Source organism: Molothrus aeneus, chromosome 5 (assembly GCF_037042795.1).
Source record: "Molothrus aeneus isolate 106 chromosome 5, BPBGC_Maene_1.0, whole genome shotgun sequence".
NCBI lineage: Eukaryota > Metazoa > Chordata > Aves > Passeriformes > Icteridae > Molothrus > Molothrus aeneus.
This window is the reverse complement of record NC_089650.1, coordinates 61,155,341-61,180,313: the sequence shown is the minus strand read 5'-3', so window position 1 is coordinate 61,180,313 and position 24,973 is coordinate 61,155,341. Positions and strand designations below refer to the sequence as shown.

The window sequence follows — 24,973 nt, the reverse complement described above, 5'->3', positions numbered from 1 at the left end:
CCGAGACAAGCTGTAAAATCTCTATCCACAGGGACATTCAAAACTCTGCTGTTCAGGGCACGGAGCAATCCGACCTCACTGACTCTACTCTGAAGGGGTTGCTTGGAGGGGGTGTCCTCCAGACGCGTCCTCCAGTCCCTCTTACTTCGCTTCGGGCAAGCGAGGCTTCTTCAGGCTTTAATTGCACATCCTCGTACGCAGAGGGAAGGCGAGCGGGAGGCAGCAGCGCCCGCAGGATGGCCGCGGGTCCCCGCTCGGTCCCTCACGATGCGGCGGGTGCGCGGGGCGGGGGCGGCGGTGCCTTTAAAGGCCGGGGCGCGGGGCGGGCCCGGAGCGCGGGGGGAGCCGCCCGCCCGGAGCATGCGCTGCGCTGCGCGGGGCGGCGGAGCACGGCGGGCGGCACCGCCGCACTCCCCCGGCAGCCGCGGCGGCAGCCAGCGAGCCCCAGCCCGGCCCCGGCGCTGCCGCCGCGCGGGGCCGTGGTGGCGGCCGCCGAGCCCTGATTGATTGCCCGCGGGGGAGCGGGGCTGCGAGCCGCCCCCCAGCCCGGTCTGCGCCCGACGGGAGAGGCGGCGAGCCGCGGCGGCCATGGGCAACGAGGCGAGCCTGGAAGGAGGCGAAGGGCTGGGCGCCTTCCCCGAAGGGGCGGCGGCAGCCGGGGATGGCGGCGGCTCCGCGGCCCCCTTGCAGAGCCTGGTCCCGGCCGGGGTGGAGGCGGACCTGAGCCAGCTGAGCGAGGAGGAGAGGAGGCAGATCGCCGCTGTCATGTCAAGGGCGCAGGGGCTGCCCAGAGGGAACCTCGCCGGCGCGGAGCCGCCTCCCATGCAAAGGCATGCACGGAAAATCTCCCTTCTCCCGCTCCTCCCTTCCCCCTTCTCCGTCTCCTCGCGGTGGGGCGGGGGGCGAGTCGCAATTCGAGCTGGGCCCGCTGCACCCGGAGCCGGCGTTCCATTTTGCTAGCAGAGGGAGGGAAGGGGTGGCCGCACGGGCGCGGGCACCAGGACGGAGCCTGCACCCTCTTGCTCTCCCCACTACAGCGGTCTCTGATAATAGCGGCGGTCCCCGGTTCCGTGGGCTGCGCCCTCCTTTCCTGCCTTGCACTGATCTGGAGCACGGGCAGTTTGTGTGTCGGGGCGGGGAGAGATGTGCAGACACCGTTGTGGTTTTCTGTGTGCGGGTGTGTGCTTTACGGGGCTGGATGCCCCACAGCTCTGGTAGCAGCCAGGGAAGCGGATGGGTTCTGCAAGCGTCTGGAGAGAGAATCTTGTTGAATCTTCCAAGGCTTTTGGGCATAATACATTTGCTGGCCGTTACTCTGCCAATTCTGAACCTCTACAACTATCATTCGGCTTCATTAAATAGTCATGGATTGAGGAGGTCTGTTTCAGCCTATTTTTTCACCCTTTTTTTTCTTTTTTCTTTTTCTTTTCTTCCCTCCCTTTATTAGTTGGAAGGGGAGAGGCTAAATAGATTAAATTGCTTGCCACGGTATTCAGCGTTCTGGAGAGTCATGACTTTACCTCATTGTGTTTTTGCGAAGGCTGGGGTAATTTCCTTCCCCGTTCTTTGCCTGCCCCTCAGCGAATTCTCAGCCCGACGTGCAACAAGCCCGCTCCCCGCCCGGCTCCTCGGGGCTGCCGCTGTCCGTGGTGCTGAACCACGGCCCTGGCCGGCCCCGTGCCGCTGTCCTCGGTGCTGAACCCCTCCTGGCCGGCCCCGTGCCGCTGTCCTCGGTGCTGAACCCCTCCTGGCCGGCCCCGTGCCGCTGTCCTCGGTCCCGAACCCCTCCTGGCCCGGCCCCGTGCCGCTGTCCTCGGTCCCGAACCCCTCCTGGCCCAGCCCCGTGCCGCTGTCCTCGGTCCCGAACCCCTCCTGGCCCAGCCCGCCACCCGAGGCCGGCGCCTCTGTTGCTCTCCGACTCCGGGGCTGGGTGTGTTGTTTGTCTTGAAGGAGGAAGCTGAAAGGAGCCTCCTCGAGTGTTTCACGGTGCATTGACCTCACCCCACCATACATGCATATTCAGTTTATATAATGTCAGGTTTATATAAGTGAATTCTAGAAGAGAGGCAAGGAGGGTGGGACTAAATTAATTCTTGGGCAATTATTAGAGTCACTGAGATTATACCTGAGATGATGGTCTCCATTTTTTGAAACTGGAAGTCAAATCTTCCTATTTCATGTCTTGCTTAATTATTGATCAGGCATTAGCACTGTGTGTAAAATAAAAATTTCCATTCAATTTAGATCTCTGCACAGCCTCTGTTGTTAATGAGGAACATTAATGAGAAAAAGAAATATTCTTTAGTTCCATGAAACTAAGTTCAAAATTCCCTTTTGTATAATTGTCTATGAACAAAGACACAAGTACTTTGAAACTTACTTTTTACTGGAACAATACCATGAAAAAATAAAGATAAATGTTCTTGGAAGTCATTAGAGTAGACTGAACTCATTGCAATGTGAACATATCTGCATTTATAAATGTCTGCTTTCCTACAAACATATTTATATCAGAAGCTACTTTGATCTTGTTAGCATACCATACTTCCACCCTCTATTTAAAGTAAGAGGACTCTAAATTCGTGAATTACAGCCTTTTACCTAGCGTCAGAATGTCAGCTTTGACTATTATAGCAGTTCCCATCATAGTATCTTCAGGCCTCTCCACTGTAATGAAGTTACTACTTGTCTTGTCTCTTGGTTTGTGGCTTTATTTTCTCCTCTTGCTGTTTGCTTTTTTTGCTGTTGAGAGCTACCAAGAATGTTTGCAGTAATTATCAAGAACCTGATACAAATAAAACCCTTGGAGTAAGCCTCTCCTAAGGATTACAGATCGCCCTCTTCCAGACTAAAACTGGAACTTTTAGGTTTTTTTTTCTTTTTTTCTTTCCAGTCCAATGTTAAGTGACGGAGTGTGATCAAAAGAGGAATTCTGGCTTTCAGTCCATATAGCTTTCCATTTTGGCAGTGTCATTATTGTAGCATCTGTTAATTTTTAACATATTAAATGGTTTCTTCCTTTGTGATTTCCATTATAACATTAGAGTCTAATAATTATTTTCTATTCTAAATGCTCCCATTCCTGCTCCCAAAATAACCCTAAAGTGTACAAATTCCTTATGATTGCTGGTATCCTAAGGTAATATTTTTTGCAAAAACAGGCTTTTTAATAGTAAGTAATATATGTGCCAGGTAATATAGGTGCACCTTTACCACCTTAAAATGAATGCTGTACGTTCTAAAACTTCTGTAGGCTTTGAGCTTTGAAGTCTTGTGAATTGCAATAAGTGCATTTAGATCTAGAGCACCTAAAGTGAACTGTCTAATAATTGTCCTATTATTAAAAAAAATAAAAAAAATGAGAGTTTCATTCTCAGGTTCCAGTGAGATGTTTAGGATCTGTGGAAATCTTTCTATCCAATTTCAATTATCTGTCTTCAGAAAATTCATGGTTGGGAAATTTCTCTGAAACAAGCAGAGTCAATTTGTAAGCAAGTTCCATTTGTTCTAGCTTCATCAAATGACTCTGTAACTGTGCCAGTGTTCACTTCCTGAGGAATTACACTATATCTGAAAGGATTAGATGGCCAGCTGAATATATGACCATCTAATACAGCTGCTTGGGGTTTTTGGTCATTTTTTTTTCCCAGTTCAATAAGTTGGTCACAATAGATATAAATAAAATAAACTTTGCTGCATTTTGATAAGAAATGCTAAGAAGTCTCGCTAACTGTTGCACTTCTGAAGTATATTTATGGTATATTTTCTAGAAGAAATATATGTTTTTAAGAAAAGTTAGCCACTGGAGGATGCATAAATTCATACATATATTTTCTGCAGATATGAAAAAAATTAACTACCTTTGAGTTGCATTGTTACTGCATTTGTCTTTGAAACTATTAATACTGATGAATGGGGAAAAACATGCCTTCTTAACAGGTGCTTGTAGTTATGGAATTGAAGAACTGACCAATAGTCCTTTTGTTAAATCTCTGCTTAGTCCAAAGTAAGCTTTGATTGGGCTCTAATATGTAAATGAGTAGAGATGAGTTCCATGAGTTAACACCGCAGTGAGAGGAAGCACAGCAGCACAAAGAAAAGCATTATGTGAGGAAGAACTAAATTATTTTGTATGTTGGGTCTGGTTTGAAAGCTTTTTTGTGATTCAAAAGATTTGAAAGCTAGAAAATTCTTGTCAAATTCTTGTTAAGATTTAGTTTGAGGTTTCTGATTCTCCAGTTCAATTAAATTTTTTCAATATCAGTTTGTGGTTGGTTGTAAAATGGTTGTAGAAAAGACTTCAACTCTCAGGTACCTCAAACTAAATGGAACAAGTCCTGGCTTTTGACAGAAGTAACACTTCTCAAGAAGCTTGTCCTTTCAAGGCTTTTTCTTCCACTAGTTAATCACGCGCTGTCTCCATTGCTTAGAAACATTGGTATGTACAAAGGCAAGACAAGTCAGCTCTTCAGAATATACCAATAGCCTTGAAGAGAATCACCTGAGTTTATTTCCTAGATTCATGGGTTTTAATCTTATTTCAAAGCCTGATAGCTGATCAGGTGGAAATTTATGGAACACATTATTTGATAAAAATGCAAGCTGGAGCAGAATTCCACTTCAATCCAGTTATTTTTCTTGCTAATTTCCAAGTTGAATTTTTAAAAACCGTTGGATTTTTTGCTTTGGTTTTTGTTTGGGATTCCCCCCTCCCCCCCCTTCTGTTCTAGCTTCACATTGTAAGGTTTGGGAATGGGCATGTTATCCAATTTCTGGACTTGAATTTCAATAGCACTGTTGGTTTTTTCTTCCTCACTCCCTTTTAAGTCTTATCATTGTTGAATGAAGCCTTCCAAGAGTTTGAACATTTACAATCATGAATGCTGGAGGTGTACCCAGCTAATAGACTAGTTGAAATGTTTTTGTATGGTAAGCAGTGTCTCTTCAGATAAACCTAGAGTGCTTATCTAAATAACAAGATGCAGAACTGCAGGTAGACCTACCTTGCTAATCAGAGTATAATGTTGGAACCCTAGTTACTGGGAATTTTTGACTTTCTGTGCTGACAGGCACTGACCCTCAAGAAAACACTACATTTGACCTGAGGCCATAGAGAAAACTTCCAAAATGAAATAATAGAACTAGGATTATGAGTGTGTAGCTTGAATAGAAGTGTATAATATCACATGGTAGAAAACTTTAAAGTTTTATAATATAGTGATATATATAAAACAAAATAAAGGTTTCAGAGCAGAAGCCTGTCCTTCTTAACCTTCTTCTTCATAAGTTTGAGTAATATTATATAATTAGATAAAATATCTGCATTGCAGGCCACAGATAGTTATTGAGTTAAAAATAAAAATAATTTGTCATTTCTTAATTAAAGAGTTTATCCTTAAGAAACCTTATAGAGAAAGAGATATGGTTCCATTTTTTTAGTTTGTTAGAGTAAAATACTGTAAAACTCACAGTTTGTAAAACTGCAACATAAATAAAAACTAATAAACATCTAAGTCCAAACAAAAAAAATACCATCTAACACATTTAATCCCAAACCTAACAAAAAAGTTAAGACTCAACAGTATAAAACTGCTCTTTTAATAAGGAAAATGCCAAATATTTGAAAGAATTAGATTATCTTTGGGCTTTTCTGAATTATCCTCTTTATGAATTAATCAATGTTGACTGATGCCAGTGGAAAAACACCTGCTCACATCAGTGGGTTGCACATTAGGGTCATAAGCTTCCAAATATTGTGGTCAATAAGTCTACAGGAATGAGAAAGGATAAATGGAATTGTGGAAGGCTGGGAATAATTTGTCCTTAGCAAGTATTGCTTGAGGAAATTTTTAATTAACAGAAAAAAGTCAGATACAAGATTAAGAGAAATCCTGCATTGTGAGAATTACACAGAAAAGTTTACCACTAAGCTTTGTCCTTTTGTATTGCCATTGCTAGCCATGTAATGGAAACTAAATGCTAATCAGAAATACTGCTAAACTCATGGTGACATTAATAATCTAAAATATATAATTTAATGTGGCTACTGTAGATGGTTCTGCAGACTTCTGAAAAAACTCTTTAAATTGTGCATTTATTTATTTATTAGTCAAGGAATGCAGTTAAATCTAATAAGTGATTGTTTCTTTTGCTCATGAATACCCAAGAAAAAATGTCCTGTCTGGCAAACAAGGATCACAGCTGACTGATTCTCTCTAAGTAAAAAAGAGAAAATTTTATATTTACAACATTTCTGTGACACTGAAGTGTATACCCCGTATCTTCCAGCAGAAGCTGAGTGGTAGCACTGAATAGAATATTTTATTACATCCCTGAGCATTAGCACCAATGCAACAATATTATTATATCAGTGAGCAACAATATTATTTCCTGTGCTACAGCCAAGTACAGCAACAAGTGAAATACTGTGCCATATATAAAGCCGTGATCTTGATTTGGGTTCCTACATTCTTAGTTTCATTTTCTCCTGTATGAACATACAGCAAAATGTTGTTGCATGGATTTTTCCCAATTCTCTAATGTAATGTGGTGGAATTCTTTTTAATACTGTTCAGTGTGACTTGTTCAGATGATGTTGAGAAGGAGTATGGTAGCTATTTGCAAAGAAGAAAAAAAGAAGGTTCCGGCTAACTCTGAACTGAAATCTGTTTTGTTTAATGGAAAGCTCTCCTGATTTGTGAGCAGATGGGTGCCAAAATAAAAACTTTACAAAGAAGAAGAATACTTTTGCAAAGAAGAATACTCTTTAACGTACATGAATTTTAAATCACTACTGCATATTGAATTGTAAATATATCCAAATTTTGTACAAGTATCCAAAAAATAAGTACAGAAGCATATTGCATTGTGCTTTTATTTTTTTTTGTATGGCTCTACTTTGATCTGCTAATTTTGACACCTCTGTTTCTTTTAGTCTTCTGTCTCCCTGTTTTTTATATCCTGAGGAGCAGGGTGGAGAGTTAATAATTTGTATATCAGTATAATAGGAAGTTCTAGCTTTGATCTCTTCGGAATTCTGAAAAAAAGGATATCTGGTTAAATATTGTTGTATTAAATTATTTTCTAAAGAATAAAGCAATCAATGACTAAATACCTGTATCACCCTTTAAAGAATAGTGATTATTTAAATACTTTTTACATGCACCTTGTTATATGCCTTGGTCTTGAAAATGCTTAGGCACTGAGAAACTTCACAGCGCTACCGGTGCACTTCCAGGGCTACTGATACATCTTATTTTATCCAATTTTTATTCTGTCATGCATTATTTTAATCTTATTACATTTTCTCTTTGCAGACATCCTGAACTTGATACAAGCCGCCATCCCAGACAACCAAGTAAGCCTCCAGATCCAGGACCACCAGGTTTAAGTAAGAGCAGAACAGTAGATGCGCTGAAGACAGAACAACGGGCACCTGGACGGAGCCCTTCTACTCTCAGTCTACGGGAATCAAAGTCCAGGACTGATTTTAAAGAAGATCAGAAACCAAGTATGATGCCCAGTTTTCTCTCAGAAGCCAATCCATTGAGTGCAGTCACTTCAGTTGTGAACAAATTCAATCCTTTTGATTTGATATCGGATTCAGATACAACTCATGAAGAAGCCGGTAGGAAACAAAAAGCTGCCCCAAAAGAGCAAGGGAAACCTGAGGAGCAGAGGAGTCCTGCGAAACATCCAACTCAACCACAGTCTCCAAAGCCAGCTGTTCAACAACAAGGACCTGCCAGACCTACTGTCCAACAAACTGAGTCTTCCAAGCCAGCGCTGCAGCAGCAGCAGCAGCCTGGGGGACCAAGGCAAGTTCAGAAACCAGGCCATGGCCAACCAGCAGATGCTAAGCAAGAGCAAGCAAAACAACCACCCCAGCCGAGAGGACCACAGAAATCTCAGCCACAACCATCAGAACCAACAAAACCCATTCAACAGCAAACTTCTGCAAAACCTTCATCAGGCCCAACAAAACCATCCCCACAGCAACCAGACAGCACTAAAGTGACGTCCCAAACAGCGCCTCCCACAAAACCATCATCGCAGCACCCAGGACCTGCCAAACAACCATCGCAGCAGCCTGCACGGCAAGGAGGGCCTGTCAAGCCTTCTCCCCAGCAGACAGGGCCTCCAAAACAGCCTTCTCAGCAACCTGGACCTGAAAAGCCATCTGCTCAGCAAACAGGACCTGCAAAACAACCACCTCAGCCTGGATCTGGGAAGCCACCTCCGCAGCAAACAGGGCTTGTAAAACAAGTGCCACCCCAGGCAGGGCCTACGAAACCACCTTCTCAGACTGCAGGGCCCACAAAAGCCCCAGCACAACAAGCAGGACCTACAAAACCCCCTGGCCAACAACCAGGGCTGGAAAAGCCCCCACAGCAAATGCAAGCTGGTGCAAGTCAACCCACCGAGTCTGCCCCAAAGAAAACCTTCTGCCCTCTTTGTACAACCACCGAGCTGCTGCTGCACACTCCTGAAAAGGCCAACTACAACACGTGCACCCAGTGTCACACTGTAGTCTGCAGCCTGTGTGGATTCAATCCTAATCCTCATATCACAGAGGTGAGTAATTTTCAAACTGATGTTCACTAAGAATTCAGTTTGCCTTTGCTGTGTTGAAACATCACATGTACTACATATACCACTGTGATAATTTAACAAGTTCAGTAAAAAAAATGCTATTTCAGATAACTGCTTATGAGTAAAACAGGGTGAAACTGGAGGAAAAAGGTAACGGTTCTCTGCTCATATAGATTTAGAAATGTGTTCTCATCTCTTTATATAAAAAAAGGAGAGACCCTAGTGTGACTTTTGTCTCATTTTGATTGTTTTTGATCACCTGCTGTCTATGTTTATAATCTGACCACAATACTCATGTGCAAATACATTTATAGATAAATAACCTTTCTGCTATAAGAACTAATTAAAAAAAAAAAGCAGTCTTCATAGCTCCAGTGTGTGGCTAAGGAAAGGATATGGAGTGGATTTGCTTTACAACTGTGCCAGTGTTCAGTTGTGTTAGTTGAAAGCCTGAGTCATGAGTTTGCCTTGGTGCTACGTGGGTTATTTCATTCTTGTGGGATGTTAAGATCTCTGTGGACTATTTCTAACCTTGATTGCCATTCTTGCTGTAATTCTATAACATAAAAATGGAATAGAAAACAATATTAGGACTACAAATGAATTTATTTTAACCTGATGTTTGTGGTAGCTTGATTTATTGCTTATACATATCCTTTATTGCTCTGCATGGGAATAATGCTTTATGTGACTGTTTGCTCAGCTTCTTGTACATCCTGATATGCTACTTTTAAATTTGCAAAGTAGCTGGAGTTTGTTTTCAGTAACAACACTTCTACCAATTTATGGAAATTCAAACAGAATGGACCTGGCATCAAAGGCTAACTAGTGATAATCAGAAGGGATATTTAGAAAACTTTTTTTTTTGTCTTGTGGTATCAATTTAGCTGATCTGAGACGAACACAGGAAGAAGTACAGACTACTACTGTATTTTGAACCTAATAAATAATACCTGTATATTTAAAATTAAATCAAAGAATTTCTGGAAAATTTCTCTGGATATGGTGTAGTCTAAACTTCTGCTCAAAGTGGTGTCACCTCAAGCAGGTTTAGCCAGTGTTGAATATCTTTAAGGATGGAGGTCTGACAGCCTTTCTGGGCAACCTGTGTACTCAGTATCACAGTGATTTAAGGATATTGTTAGCAGCTGGTTTTCTTTCCAGCACGTTTATTTGTGGCTACCGGTAACAAACAGCAGATTTTTTGCATCCAGCAATATGATATTTTTGTTTTTTTGTTAAAATTGGAAATTTAAGACTGAAAGAGTAATAGCAGTAACCATTGATAGCACTTGGTTTAGGATTGTTGATGTCTTCTTTGAGTTTAGGGAAACTGAGGATTGAGATAGCTGGCACTGAAGGCTGGACTGGAAAAGGAGTGACCTGAACATCTGTGTGTAGAAACTTCAGAGCATCTGCAACTAACCAGGTGTCAATATTTCAGGGTCTACATGAGGAAAGGTCATTCTGGACTGTTAGTGTGAAAAAAAGATGTATAACAGGCAAGAAGTGTAACATATTAATATTAAAGTCAACAAGGAAGTTTTATTGCAAACCTTTGTCTTCAAATTCTGCCAATGTTTTTGGGCCAGAACTTCTTACATTTATTTGTGAGTGCTGAGTTGTTCATGTCGGTAGTGTGCTCTTGGAGTCTCTTGAAGCCCCAAGTTTGTCTTCCTTTAAAAGCTCCATATTTCCTATGGAATTGGTCAACAACTTTGGTGTGTTCAAATGAAACAGGTTTTGAGAGAGAGTTTATGTAAGAAGATTTCCAAGTATTTGGAAATTCTGTGAATAACTACTAGTTTTTGAAGTGGGTACTCAGTAAGTGTGAAATTCAGGACTTTTAGACAATAAATACAGCTGCATTTAAGACTAACTGATTGCATACATATGTAAAAGCAAATTTGAATTTCATATTAGACATTGAAATAAACACAGGATATGCATTTATTTCATGAAAAAATCATTTCAGAAAATGAAGGTATTGGACATCTAATTTATTCAGCTATTAGTTCCAATCTCCTGACTCCCACTCAGACTTTTCTCATTTGCTCAGCTTTGCACCACCAGCTGTCTTGCTGAAACTTCATTGTGGGTGTCCTGCTCCAGTCTGCCATTGAAGTGTGACAAAAATCACACCTGACTTTATTCCTGAATGTTGGGATCAAAGTTAATAGAACCTGCTCTGGCACAGACAAAAAAATTCACTTATTTCAGCTGCCAAGATTCTCACTTGAGTTATTATCAAATTTTCATTCTACTTTCTGTTTCCTTTAAGTATTTAGCTTATTAACAAAAGTTCCTGATTCCTTTTACAGTACTTTACCCACTTCTTCCCAACTATCAGGAAGATCATGATTTGTGACTTGGCTGTCAGTTTTCTTGCTTATGGTGCAATTTTTTTCTTTTCACTTCTTGTATTTTAACTTCTCCTGAAGTATTATTGACCAAAGTTCTGTGTCTTACCCATGCACCTACTGACTTTACTGTTTTACTTTAGCGTTCCCTGATATTTTTTTGTCAGGCTTCATTATTCTGGAATCCTACATTGTGCTTTTCCCACATCCTGTATAACTACTGATTTTATTGCTTATGTTAAACACATTACTTATGGGGAAGCAATAATTTCAAATTGGATGTGGGGAATGGAAGGCATTTATTTAGAAAAAAATTGACTTTTGTTCTCTAAAATTTTCCCTTTGTGCAGCTGCTGGAATTGCTTTCCTAAGACAGCCTCCTTACAAGTTTCTTACAAGGTAGCTCAGTCTCCAAAACTAATCAAGTGAATAATTTTTCCAATGTAGATCTTTCTCAATTTCTGTGTTCTATATTTCTAGCTGATCCTGAAAAGAATTTTACAAGCTTTAAAAACTGGCTTAGGAAGTAGATTGCATACATTGTAAAGCCATTATAAAATGCAGATAAAAAATTTTAATTCATTTTATTAATTTAAACCTTTATTTAAAATTCAGTAGTACATGCACTCTGTCTGTTTTAACTCACTAGAGAGAACTCTAACTAAGAGCAGAAAGTGATACCTGTATTGCCACAAGGTCAGACGCCTTGAACTGTTTCTCTGAACCATCTGACACTGCAGTCCTCTTGGGGAAGAAGGATAGTTGGTGTCTTGCTTTTGTACAGCAGTCTGGAGAGAAAAGGCATCATACATAAGTGTTCAGTAACATATGTCTCTCTAATCTGTCTAGGTATTCATACTCCACTCATCACCATGGCACATGACTGCCTAGCAACAGTTGCATAAAGTAATGGAAAAAATTATATAAGCAGGTTTGAGGACTGGTACTCTATTCCATTTGCCTTTCATGTACATCAGAACCTTGTAGGAAGTGTATCTTTTACTACGTGGTGACTTATTTTTCTAATTTTTTTACCATTTTATTTTCCCAAACCCACTCCCATGAGCCATTAACAACAGAACGCAGCACTTCCCAGAAAAAGATTCAGCCCATTAGAGCATTCAAGTAGGAGTAGGCTTTCTGAAAATGAACAAAAGCATCTTGAGGGAAAAAGGCAAAAAGCACAAACTGCTATAGTTAAATCTAAATTAGCGCATATGCTCAGCAGCTGGAATAAATTTTCATTCCTTGTGAACTAGTTAGTGGAAGATGCATGCAAAACTGACTGGGCAAGGGTTTAAAGGGTAATCATAAAATCCTTACATTCTTTATGATGTCATCTGTAAAGCTGATGATCGAGTGGAGTGTTAGAGCTGTTAACGTTGGACCCTTGGCTGTGTGTGGGCTCTGCTCCTGGATGTGTATCTGTGCACATGTGGATGCCTGTCTTCTTGGGGGTTTTTGAGGAGGGATTATTCTACATGAATTTTATATACATTAGATCACATTTCATCCATTATTGTGCCGTTCTTTAAAGAGAACATTTGAAATTAATCTTGAGGCCAGGTACAATTTTATAGATAGATACTTAATGAAAATTGTACATTCAAATAATGGGAAGCTGTGTATTGATACAGGATTTGTTTACTTGCCAAAAGATCTTCTGGGCAGAGATAAAGTGAATTCTTAAAAATATTTTATGGTTTCTGATTTTTTTTTCCAAACAATGTGTCTGTACCAAAGCTAATTTATTGGAAAAAAGAGGAGGGATAAAAATTCCAGGAGGAGGAATCAGAAACCCCAAACAGTTGACTATCTCAAAGTGGAGTGTATGGTTTCTGATCAAGTAGAACTTTTTACTGGATTGCACATTTATTTTTTCAATTCAATATGAAAAAATTTTAACTCTGTCTGAAATATTTTATTTTTTGTTATTGAAGATTTTTGTGGGGGAGGGCATGTCTATTTCTGAACTTTTTTTTTATAGATAGAAATTTTCCATATCAATTGTACTACATATTATTGCCTTGATTTTTTTTTTTTTGCTTTCTTTCTGCCTCTCTTTAATTTTACAATCATATCACAAGATTTGATTTAAAAATATAATATTTTAGTTCAAATCTTCATAATTATTTTTTGGTATTTGTATTTGCTTTTATTAAAATCCTGCAGCTCTAAATCTCCTAAAAATATTTGGGCATGAAGTAGGATCAATAACTAAACAGAATTTAAACAGTCAGCAAGACATTAATTTTTGTTATTTTCATTATTATTAGGTTGTATAGGGAGAACAATATATAATAATTTAAAATAAGGAAGATGAGTATAAATCTTGTGAATTCAGGTAAGTTATGCTTATACTTGCAATAAAATTAATAGAAATTACTCTATTAAATCTTTGTTGATTACATGATAGTAAAGGAAGCTGTTGATTGAAGTATTCCCTGTGGTTTGCAGTCTAGACCCTGCTGTGTTGTAATAGTACATGGGAACCAAAATGCAAGTTGGACTGGAAATGATATATAAACAAGAATAAACTGCCATCACTGTGGGTAGTGACATGCAATAAAGTCTTAAGTGTTTTGATATCAGGGAAAATAGCTTTGAGTTTGTACACCCTATGTGAACTTGGTGGGGTGGATAAAAGGGTTATATAAGTAAAACAGAAAAAAAAAAAAATCAAAGACCTAAATCTAATTATCAGCTGTTATAGCCATCATAAGTTGTATAGAAATGTGTTTAAAAAAACTGCAGCAAATCCCAAGACTTTGAAACATTTTTCAAAGTAGTTATTTAAATACCAGCTCTTAACTGTGTTGAAATTAAGTGAGAAGAGTTGTGTAAAACTGATGTACTTTAGTCTAGGTTCAAATTGATCAGAGAGCAGATGTAAACAAGACTTGTTTAGTTGCCATTTAAAAGCCATAAAAGTGTGAAATATATGCTGTAGTACAAAGAGTACTTGGGATCTTCCAGTGTTACTAACACTGCAATTTCTATGCAAATGGGGATTATTCACAATTTTTGTGGTGAAATGAAGTTAGTGTAGTTCCTATAGTTCTGCCCCTAGCCACAGATTCTGCACAGACATTTGGGAAAATTGTAAAGATCCTCAAGTAGAAGGGTTATGGAAGTACAGGATACTGTTTCTCTCCATGGAATATTCTTAAACAAACTCCCACATTGTTTCTGTCTTAGAGGAAGGCTGTGTGCCCACAGTTCTGCTTTACTTTAAGGATTAGATGTAGAAATAGCAGTGATGCCTTGTGGTTTTTTCTTTTTTTTTTTTTTTTTCTCTTTACATAAGGGGCAGAACATAGAGGCAAAACCCCTCTGTATGGGGAATAGATTCCCAATAATTTAATTGAGCAATATTCTACAATATGTTGGAGTGTTTTCTCATTAGTCCAGAAAGCTGGCCTGTACAGTTTTTAACACAAGTAAATAATAAATTAATCTGCATAGCTAAAGATGTCAACTGCAGTCAGCCATCTGTGCCAGTATTGCTGTTGCTCAGCAACTGTAATTTACTACTATGTGAGGCCATGTGATGTGGGATGGTGTTTGCTGGGCAGCCACTGGGCAGGCAGCACAGCCCAGCCCTGCTCTCACCAGACAGCTTAATCCTTCTCATGATTCGCTCAGTGCAGCACAGATGAACTTTGTTAACCTTTTCTTTGCCACTCTCTTGATGTGCAGTTAGATTTTTTGTCAGTCATTCATGTGTTTCTGGCATATCAAATCTCAGTGTAGTTGATCAAAGCAATGAGCATTTGTTGCATTACTGCATGATGCAGTGCACTGAGCTGTATTTAAATGTCTTTTTCCTTGCTATGTGCATGAGGCAGCTTAATCATATCCTTGACTATAAAAAAAACTAGTTTTTAGATATCCTGAGATACTGATAAAAAAAATTCAAAAGGTTGTGTTCATTATTCTGCTTTATGATTCTAATTATGTAAGCTATAAAATAATGGTTCCCCAAACATTCATAATTCACATGCAAACTATAGATTTTCATATTGGTAATTTAAGTAGAGTAGTGGAATATGTTTTAAGATTGTGATAACTGCATAATATAATTAATTCTGTAGTGTTCAGTAGCTTTAGAACAGTAAGTAACATTTAAAAATGTTTTTTCAATATGTCTATTTAAAAAGTTTTTACCAGCATTGGTTTAACACCAAGCTACAGAGCTTGTAACCATTGCTGTGGTTTGTGGAAGGATCCCATGGACCATGCTGCTGACTAGAATCTAGTGTCATGTTTGTGAGCATCTTGAGTCAGTGTTCCCTGGCAAACTCATCATATATCTGAAAGGAAGGTAAATATGTATTTTGTAGTGATGATGTGTTTGCCTGAAATGAGGATCAGTTGCATACTGTGTACAATTGTTAAATGTTTAGTTTGGTGTAATTACTTTGAACAGCTGAGAACTTATTCATAAAATAATGGTCTAGAAGAACAAAACTTTGTATCCAGGATTGCACAAGCTTCTTTAGAAGACATTTTAACTTGTATATTGATGTACCAATTTAATTTGGTTTGTGATAGTTTTTTTTTTTTTCCATAACAGGGTTTTCTGATTTAGCTTCTTGTCTTAGAGTATTCCACCACACTGCATGAAGCTGCATAAAATCATGTGCTTGAGCGCTTTATTTTTCATGTTTCTCTTATCATCTTGGCAAAAATTTCTGCTAAGAGCCAAATCTGGATTCCTCACTGCTCTTTAAAATTGTCAAGGGCCAAATGAGTTAATGTGTTTTCAAACTAGAAGCTGATTTTGTCAATAAAGCTTTGGAGTTGAGCAGTGTCAGCAAAGTCCATTTTACATACCTGTGGTAATGTAAAGGGATGTTAATATTTTATGTACATTTTAAGTTCCTTTTTATAGCAGCAAATGACTGTTCTAAATGAGAATGAGACCCATACACTTGGAGTGCAGCTCTGCTCTGCAAAAGGACTGCTAACATGGCTTCTGAGGGCCACATTCATACTTTATGCTAGTAATTTTTGTATGAAATGTGTGCAATCTGCAAGTCAAAATTTATTTCTCAGGTACTTCTGGAATCATGGAATCAAGATAGATTCTCTTCCTCTCCTACATCATCTGCAGGGATAGAAATTAAGTGTGCCAGGCAATGCACTTGGTGAAAGCTTTCCTGTTGCTTTTGATGGGTCTGTGTTGTTAGAACAAATCTCAACCATTTTTGAAGAAAGGAATAGACACTGGATTGCCTTCAACTGTGTTGGCTTTGTTTGGGATAGGGAGAAGGACTTAACTATAGTTGCTATTTGTTACTGGTGTCAACTGTTAGCTTGCCTTTCCTTATGCATTCATAATCCATGAAATGTAGTGTTATAATTTTCTTCAAAGTGATTCTCCATGGATGTTGTTAGTAAAATACCAAATAAATTCATTTGGTGCTTCAAACTAGAAGAGTTGATGCTATGGTTGATGAATATATAAAATACATTTTAATTACTTTTTTGTTGTTCTGAGGGCATATAGTTTCTACAAGAGTTAGAAAACAAAGCAGCAATTTTCTTTGCTCAGGAGTTGAAATCTGAACAAAAATGCTGCTTGGAATCTGTCAGGTTTACTGTTCTAGTTATAGCACTTATTGACATGGGTCTCAGAATGAAGAAAATCACTCACAGATCTCTTCTAGAAATAAGACCAGCTCCCACCCCTATATATTGGTGTAAAAAACAGACAGCTTGGGTTTCTCAGCATCAAAGAGGAATCTCCATCACAGACAGGAGCAGTGAAAGCTCAAAAGTTCCTCTGGAAACTTTTGCTTTTTAATCCCACATAATGATATTAGAAATGTGGAGAAAGAAACTAGGAGGTCACAGAACTTCTGCCCAGGAACACCTTTAAGGATAGAGAAACATTTGTATTTAAGTTATTTAAGTGAAGCAGCACTAAGTTTTACTTCATATGTAATAGTGTGTAAGAGCATCTGTATTTAATGGAAGCCCATTCCTGTCAAAATTTATGGAAAGTCTCTGTAATTCTGGTAGAAAAAACAGGCAAGTGTTTGATAGAAAACTATATCACATAGCACATTTCATTTTGAACTCCTGCTGTTCCAATCACAGGACTATAGTTTGTACAGTTTTGCATTTGTTTGAAGATGTGTGTAACCTATAATGACTTGAACATTTTGGCACTTAATTCCTCCCACTAAAGTGCATAGGAGGAATTTTATGTTTAAACCAGAAAGATGTAAAAAATAATACAGTGAAGTGAAACTTTGTACATTTTTCATTTTTGAGTTCAGCTGTAGGAGTTGCAAATTTGGTTTTGGTTTTGGAGGCTTCAGTTTCATACCAAGAATGCACATGTGTGTATATATGTGTAAATTTTTTTAATAATAATAAGGAAAAAAAATAATGGGTTAAGGTTTTGTCTTCTGCACAAGGTTGTTTTGAAATCTGTAGCATAAAAGTAATGGTTGTTTGTACTCCAGGTAGATAACAGAATCAGACTGGACAAGCTGCAGGTTGAAGACAAACCTAAATGCTTAAAAATGCAATTTGAATCTGGATACCTTAAATGTAAGAATTATTAAAATGACTCATTTTATAGCCCCACCAACTCTACAGCTACTTCATTTGAGGCCTTGAAGGTGTCATAGTGACTTAAATTTAGCTTTCCTGGAAGCTGAATGAGACCAGGTAGCCACCTGTTATTGCCACAGTGTAAAAAGAAGCAGAAGCAGTGAATCCCTACAGAAAGCAAGTTTTCCAAATATCTGTAGGAATCCTTTGGATAGGGGGAAAAGCCATTCCTTGCTTAGGTGCATTAAAAAACTCCTCACAGGATCTTGTCTTTCTCCACTGTAGAGCAGAGCCAACCTCTCTAATGTAGGAAATCTTAGTTACTTTGCCAAAGCCAGACAACTGTGACAGCCTGGTCTTTGATTACACTTAAGCCCTAGAAAACCCTTAAGGATTAATCCAGAAATGGTATTAGTATGTATCTAATTAAATTATGTTACTAATATCTAAAATCAGGTAAGAGAAGTGATCATTAAGCAAACAAAATGGGAGTTAAGCTAAATGTAATCTTTGCTCAAGTCCTCTGTACAGGTCTGAATTTAATTCCTTTCATAATTCAAAGCAGAGTTTAAACGTGTTCCATTTTTTTTTTCAGTTGTTTTCACTTTTTAGCAATCAGTTGTTTTATCGTTTGCAAGTAGAACAGAGAATTGTTTAAAAAATCTAAAAAATTGCACTGAAAATAGAAGTGCAGCCTTACTATGAATGGAACTTTACAGCTGAGGCCAAAATTTGTCATCACTTTGTGAAGCTGTTAGTAATAGTGAACTTATATTCCAGTGTGTGTGTTTACACCATGTTTATCAGAATAATTTAAATAACTGTGTTTTAGGGAGCTGCATCCAATTTTTGCTGCTACAAAAACACGAGGCTGGCAAGGCACACAAAAATAATGAATTCATTGCCTCAGTCCATGATATCAGAGCTCCTTTCTTCCAGTGAGCTCTGATATTACACGGACAAAATTTTTCTTTGCATGTAGTGCCTCTGGATTTGTTCCATGGTGTATAGTAGAGATTTCATTGCATCGCAGAATCAGTTATGTTGTAAAAGATCTCTAAGACCATCAAGTCCTGAGTGAGAAACAGCATCCAGGAATCTTCACCCTTAAGGGCAAAGAGACTTATGTTGTGTGTTCTCCTACTTGCTGTTCCCTCTGTTGCAGTGGTGCATGCAAGTGCTGTAGCTGGCACTCTGAGTTTCACACAAAGACTAAAGAATAGGAGAAGAGCTAAAAGTGACCTGCTTAAATATATTCTTGCAGGTGGAGGCCCATGAGACTCTGTACCATATTGAATGGCATTTTTGCTGCCTATAATGTTTCTGCTAGTGATGAAAAGTGTGGAAAGTAGCATGTGACCACATGTTTTAGGCAATTTGATCCTTTCTCAGATGGTGAAGCTGGGCTTATCAGAAATATGGTTTCCCTCTCGTGCAACACTGCTTGGGAATGATAAAAAATGTTTTAAAGTTGTGAGGTACTATAATTGATGAGAAACATGCATTATTTGCATTATTCCTTCTTCTCTGTGTGACAAGAGGGCCCTGTTGTATACTGTAATTACCCTAGAAACTTTTAATATCAAAGGAGTTGGGAAACCTGATTGTGGCTCTTGAAATACCATCAGGGCTCAGGAAAAGCTCATCACTGATTTTAGATGAACACTTGCCCCCTGAAACTGGTGGTAATTCAAAAGTCTGTTTTATACCGTTTACACACCTCTGTGGCTAATTCATTGGATACATATGTACTTCCAATACCTGTGCTCTGTAATTTAAACCATTACCAAAAGCATAAGCTTCATTAAGAGCTTGATAGATGTATGCTTAAAGATAATTATGCATTTACTGTGTTTTAATAATTCTGATTATTGTTTTCTGTCAGCAGACTTGATGTGTTAAACTATTTTAGCAGTATTTGTCATTATTCTGGCAAATCATTGCTGTAAATGACTCATTGGGTCCCATGAAATTCCAATGCATTTTTTTCATTCTGATGGGTTTTTATCCTCCAGTATTCAGCTGTGTGTAAACTGAATGTGAAGCCATTAGAATCATGGGCTCAGTGATAGCTTGACTCACAGCGATGTGGAGAAGAATGAAAATAATCAGCTGTGCATGTTAATTGCAAAACATTATTAGTGGTATTTCTCCCTTTTTACACAGAATTTTAAAATATTGGAGCAAGTCCTATATTAGAATAACTTATTATTATGTTTATTTTATTAACTTTGTCTTATCTTAGTTATAATTGCCTTTTTTTTTTTTCAGATCAATGAATGGCTCTGTTTAAACTGCCAGATGCAAAGAACATTGGGAGGTGACCTAGGACCAGGTCATGGTCCTGGGCCACAGCCACTTGCACCCAAACAGAAGACACCCATTCCACCTTCAACAGCTAAACCATCTCCCCATCCACAGCCTGTTCAAAAGAAAGATGTAACTCCAAAACCTGATCCTTCACAGTCAGCAGATTCGAAAAAACCTCCTCCACAAAAAAAGCAAACACCCCTGCCTGGGTCTCCTCCTGTAAAATCAAAACAACCCCGTGCAGAACCCACTGAAATTTCCCAGCAAATAGATGCCACTCCAAAATCTGATCAAGTCAAGCCAACACAGGCTGAAGATAAGCAAAAACAACCCAGTGTACAGAAGCCCACAGCAGACACTGTATCTACCTCTGTAGCGCCAGAGCAGAAGCAGGATTTGGCAGGCCCCAGACCACCAACTCAGCAGAAAGTGACTGACTCCCCAAAGCCTGAGCTTGCAAAGCCATCCCAGGACACACATCCAGCTGGGGATAAACCAGATTCCAAACCTGTTCCACAAGTGTCCCGGCAGAAGTCAGATCCCAAGCTTGCATCTCAGCCTGGGGCTAGACTAGATGCTAAAAAGCCTGTTGAGCCAACGCAAGCAAAAGATGAGCCTAAAAAGTTACCAACAAAAGCAGCCCCAAGGCCTGATACAAAACCAGCTCCCAAGGGCCCACAGGCAGGGGCAGGAGCCAAGCCAGTGCCAGCACAGCCTGCACCTCAGCCCCAGCCACCTCAGAAAACTCCAGAGCAATCAAGGCGCTTCAGCCTTAATCTGGGAGGCATCACTGATGCCCCTAAGCCTCAGCCTACAACACCACAAGAAACAGTTACTGGGAAACTCTTTGGATTTGGAGCTTCATTCTTCAGCCAGGCCTCAAATTTAATTTCCACAGCAGGTCAGACAGGGTCTCAGCCATCGGGCCCCCCTCCGCCTGGTCCTGCAGCGAAGCAGCCCCAGCCTCCACCACAGCCTCCAGCCCCTCAAGCAGCCCCCAAAGAGGCTGCTCAGGCTCAGCCTCTTCCAAAAGCTGTTCCTATAAAGAAAGAAGCCAAGCCTCCTGAAAAATCAGAGCCATCGAAAGTGGATAGTGTTTTAACTAAAGGATCTGATTTAGAAAAGAAACCTGGTTTGGCTAAAGATAGCAAGCCTCAAGCTGCTGAAGCTAAGAAACCCGATGGGATGTTGGAACCAGAGAAAGCTAGCCAACCTGAAATGTCTTGTCCTCTTTGTAAAACTGCACTAAATATTGGTTCTAAGGATCCCCCCAACTTTAACACCTGTACTGAGTGCAAGAAAGTTGTGTGCAATCTCTGTGGATTTAACCCAATGCCGCACATAGCTGAGGTAAGGTGATGGAATCTATATTTGCCCTGTGTTCCTACTTACAGGTTCCCTGTGCTGTGGAGACATAAATAGCTGGTTTTTAGCTTTTGAATTGTTTAGAAATTTTATTGAGCATTTCATCATCTGAAGTCTTTTAAAATTAAGTATTTGTGTTGTATGAAACTTTGTCACTTGTCAGATAGCACTGATGAAGTTTTGGTGTATTAAGGAGGTCTGGTAGAGGTGGTTGCTAGGGTTTTGAGACATAAGCAGATGTGGTTATGAACTCATTTGAAACTGGTGTTACTATGACACAGCAAACTACTGTATTTTGTCTGTTATAAGCTTTTTCTTATACCTCAGAGTTGTCTCCTAATCTGTGCTTCTTTAACCAGTGCCTCTGATCCAGAAAACTCTTGAATGAAGAAATGTGTTAATGCTTAGTTATTGCCCTTCCCTCCTGTTAATACATGATAAATTTATTCTATCAATCTCATTCTGGCTCTGGAGTCTTTGCATATGCTAATGAATTCATTAGGAAGGTTGAAGTTTGAGTGATACCTGTGTGGTGAAAGATGTAATTTTTTGGCAAGAACAATACAAGGCTCACAAAGTTACTTCATTCATTAAAGACTGTCACTTTGAAAGGGCTTTTTTTGTGATTGCCTGAGACAGCTACTCATATTTAAAAGAATTACACAACTTATTTTCAACAATTTCCTTGCATTGCATGTTTTTATCTTTCCTTTCTCCATGTAATTTTTTTTTACAAGGGGATTGGAAATTTTATCCTAGCTTAATGGAAAGGTGGAGGCACATCTTATTTGCCCTATGAATCTGGCAAGTTTAATTTAACAGAAGCAGACCAACTGAAAATACTTGTGAGTAGTTGAAGTGTTTAAGCTGGTCTGTGCAGCACATGAGGACTCTGGCAGCTGGTGTTCTGCCTTTGAAATCTGAATGAATAAATGGCAAATGACTGACAGGGTTAAAGGATATCATATCTCTGTCTTAAGGTGAGAATAAATGTGAGAAGAAATAGCATATTGCAGGGAAAATACTGCTTATGATGTTTGCATATGCCTTTCTTTGTGTATTATTTTCTGGAATATACTGTCATTTGAGAGGTCTTTTTTCTAATATAATGAGCACATTTTATCCAACACATGAATATGTTGTCTAATGCATTTTGGGTCATTTAGGTCAGAAAGAAATGTCTGAAACTGCAGGAAGAAGATTGATCAGGGATTGAAAATTGGGGTTCAGTTTATTTTTAACATTGTTTATGCACTGAATACCATCAAACACACACACTCCATCATTATCCAAGTCTGGGAATACACACACACACAATTATATGGATTTAATTGTGAAAGATGCTTATGACTTTCTCTAGGGGCTCTGTAGTATGCATACACAGAGGACCATGGAAACAAGATGTGTCAGTTCTGGTGAAACATTGCTCAAATGACAGCTACTCAAGTCCTGGTGCATGACTTGTCTTCTTCAGTGTTGGCTTAGTTGTGATGTTGTGGGACTGCCTTCGGTGTGCAGACATGTTACCTTGGTTTCTTCTGGTTAAGATGAGAAGGCTGATACTCTGTTTCTGTTTTTCCATCACTGGTTTTTTAGAAGATTCCCTCTGATTCTGCTCTTTAAAATATCCAGAGCTTGAAATATGAATGATTTTCCTTAGTCTGACTTCCTCATGCCTTTCTTTGTTTCTCTTTTGGCTCCTGCTTGCATATTTTTCTTCCTTTTACTACACATTTCCACCTCTGTCCACATTTTCTGTCTTGCCTTCTTTTTTCCACTTACTTTTGCTAGAAAGTGGCAATGTACTTTTCCTTCACAATAGGGGGTGGTTTACTTGGCTGAGAGCATCCTGACTCTCCTTTTCATAAAGATTGGACAGACAGAACAGGGGGGTCATAGTTTCATCTCCCAATGTGCTGTGTAAATAATGTATTTATGGTCAGATAGCAATTCTGTCCCTGGATGCACTGTATATAGTATATACCTTTTACATGACAGAACCATGATGATGAGCAAATAGTTTATGCTCACTTGCATACTCTTTTTGTCCACCAAATTCTTCTAATGTGTTCAGTGCTGTCTTGGAGGTTTTATTTACTTGTCTCTTTCTTTGGGACTTAGGAAGGAGAAATAGAAATGCTTTTTAAAATTGATCTTTCTGGTGGCTTTCTACCTAGTTCTTTTATTCCTATACTGTGCATTCAGATAAAAAATGTAATTCCAGAAGCTATATGCTATCTTGGCCCCAGAAGTGATTTTGGATGAATAAATATACGGCATCTTAAACATAATCTTAGTTTTGCTTTGGGCCTGCAGCTGTATCACAGTTATTCTGACAGTTGCTTATGTGTTGTCTACATTTTGTTCCCTCAGTAATGGCTGAAAATGAGTGGAGTTTTATTGACTGAGTGATGGCTGAACTCTTGTTGCCAACAAAGCTTGTTATTAGGCTACATGATAAGGATCAGTCCAATGGAACAGGGAAACCAGTGTTTCATTGTCAAATGCAGAGGAGCAGCTAAACCCCATGGGCACTTCTACCTTCAGATGTCTCAGCAGGGAATTTTTTCCAGCCAATGTGCTGCTGTACTGCAGGCTGGGCTGAGAGTACTTTTAAGGGAAGAAAGTGCTTTCTTACAGTGGCAGTTGTTTGTTCTTGTCTGTATGTGACAGAAATAACTATCAAAAAAGTCTTTAAGCTGCTGCAAACAGTCAGTCCTCTAATAACCCCTCTACTGCAGAAAATGTAACTAAACTCTTACCTAGTCAAAATCAACAATATGCTACTTACTTCAGTGAAATTGTTTTGATTTTTGCAAGCAGAGAATTAGGCCAGAATACATTTTCTTAAAATGAGCTGATTGTTCTTTTTCTCCCTGATTTGTTGCTACAACAGTCAAACAGTTATTTACTTAAATGGTAATTTATCCATGATGCAAACAGCCACAAATGATTAAATAAATGACACTTGATAGATTTCAGAGACCCACAGGACCATGGGAGCCCTAGTGCATTAGCAGACTCCTTATTCTGCCATTTGCTCAATGGGGAGGAGAACTGTTTACCAGCTCTGTAATTAGCTTTTCAGCTCAGGTAGTTGGAAGCAGCTCTATTTTTAGTAACAAAGCACAAGATCACAACTGCTGAAGCCAGAAATGAAATGTGTGGCAACGACCATTTTGTGCATTTAAAACTCAGTGAACTGTTCAGAATATTGAGCAGGAGCAAAGATGGTTGTCTATAATGTAATTAAATATGTTGAGGTCAGGAATGTAGAACCTGTGATAAATTAATGCATTAATAAAATGTAAAAAAAAAAATATGGTTTAAAAGCAAAACTAAGGAAAAATAAGATTTTTAGGTTCTACGTGGGCAATATGAAGGATAACATCTTAAGAGAATCACGTTATGAGCAGAAAGAGTTGAAAATGTGAAGTGTGTGTATGTGACCATGCTAATGGATTTAATTTAATAGAACCACCAGGAGAACAACAGAAGCACTTTTTAGTCTACTGATAGCTATAAAATTACCTGGAAAGGCACTGGGAAGTAAAGAATGCTCCATGTGTGAAATAAATTACTGGGGCTATGGAAAGGGAAGAAAAGTTTGGAATGATGCTGAAGGACAGGGAGAACTGGGGAAGGGCAGGAGACACATCATATCTCTGACTTGGTAAGGATTTGTTGTTTGAAAAAGATATAATCTGTTAGAGATATGATCACAATACATAGTATAAACAATTTTACCGTGATATTTCTTAATATGTTTATTATGACAC

At 39.2% G+C, this 24,973-nt stretch overlaps 1 protein-coding gene across 7 annotated transcripts in view; it reads left to right on the top strand.

The window, feature by feature from the left end:
* The first annotated feature begins 497 nt into the window (after positions 1-497).
* The window catches only part of PCLO (piccolo presynaptic cytomatrix protein), a 323,520-nt gene continuing 299,044 nt past the window's right edge, over positions 498-24,973 (top strand). For all 7 annotated transcript variants that reach the window (XM_066550944.1, XM_066550946.1, XM_066550943.1 and 4 more), the window contains exons 1-3: positions 498-830; positions 7,317-8,574; positions 19,791-21,179. In XM_066550944.1, coding sequence (XP_066407041.1) covers positions 589-830; positions 7,317-8,574; positions 19,791-21,179 — 2,889 coding nt within the window. In that variant the 5' untranslated portion in view covers positions 498-588. The remainder of the gene's footprint in view (positions 831-7,316; positions 8,575-19,790; positions 21,180-24,973) is intronic.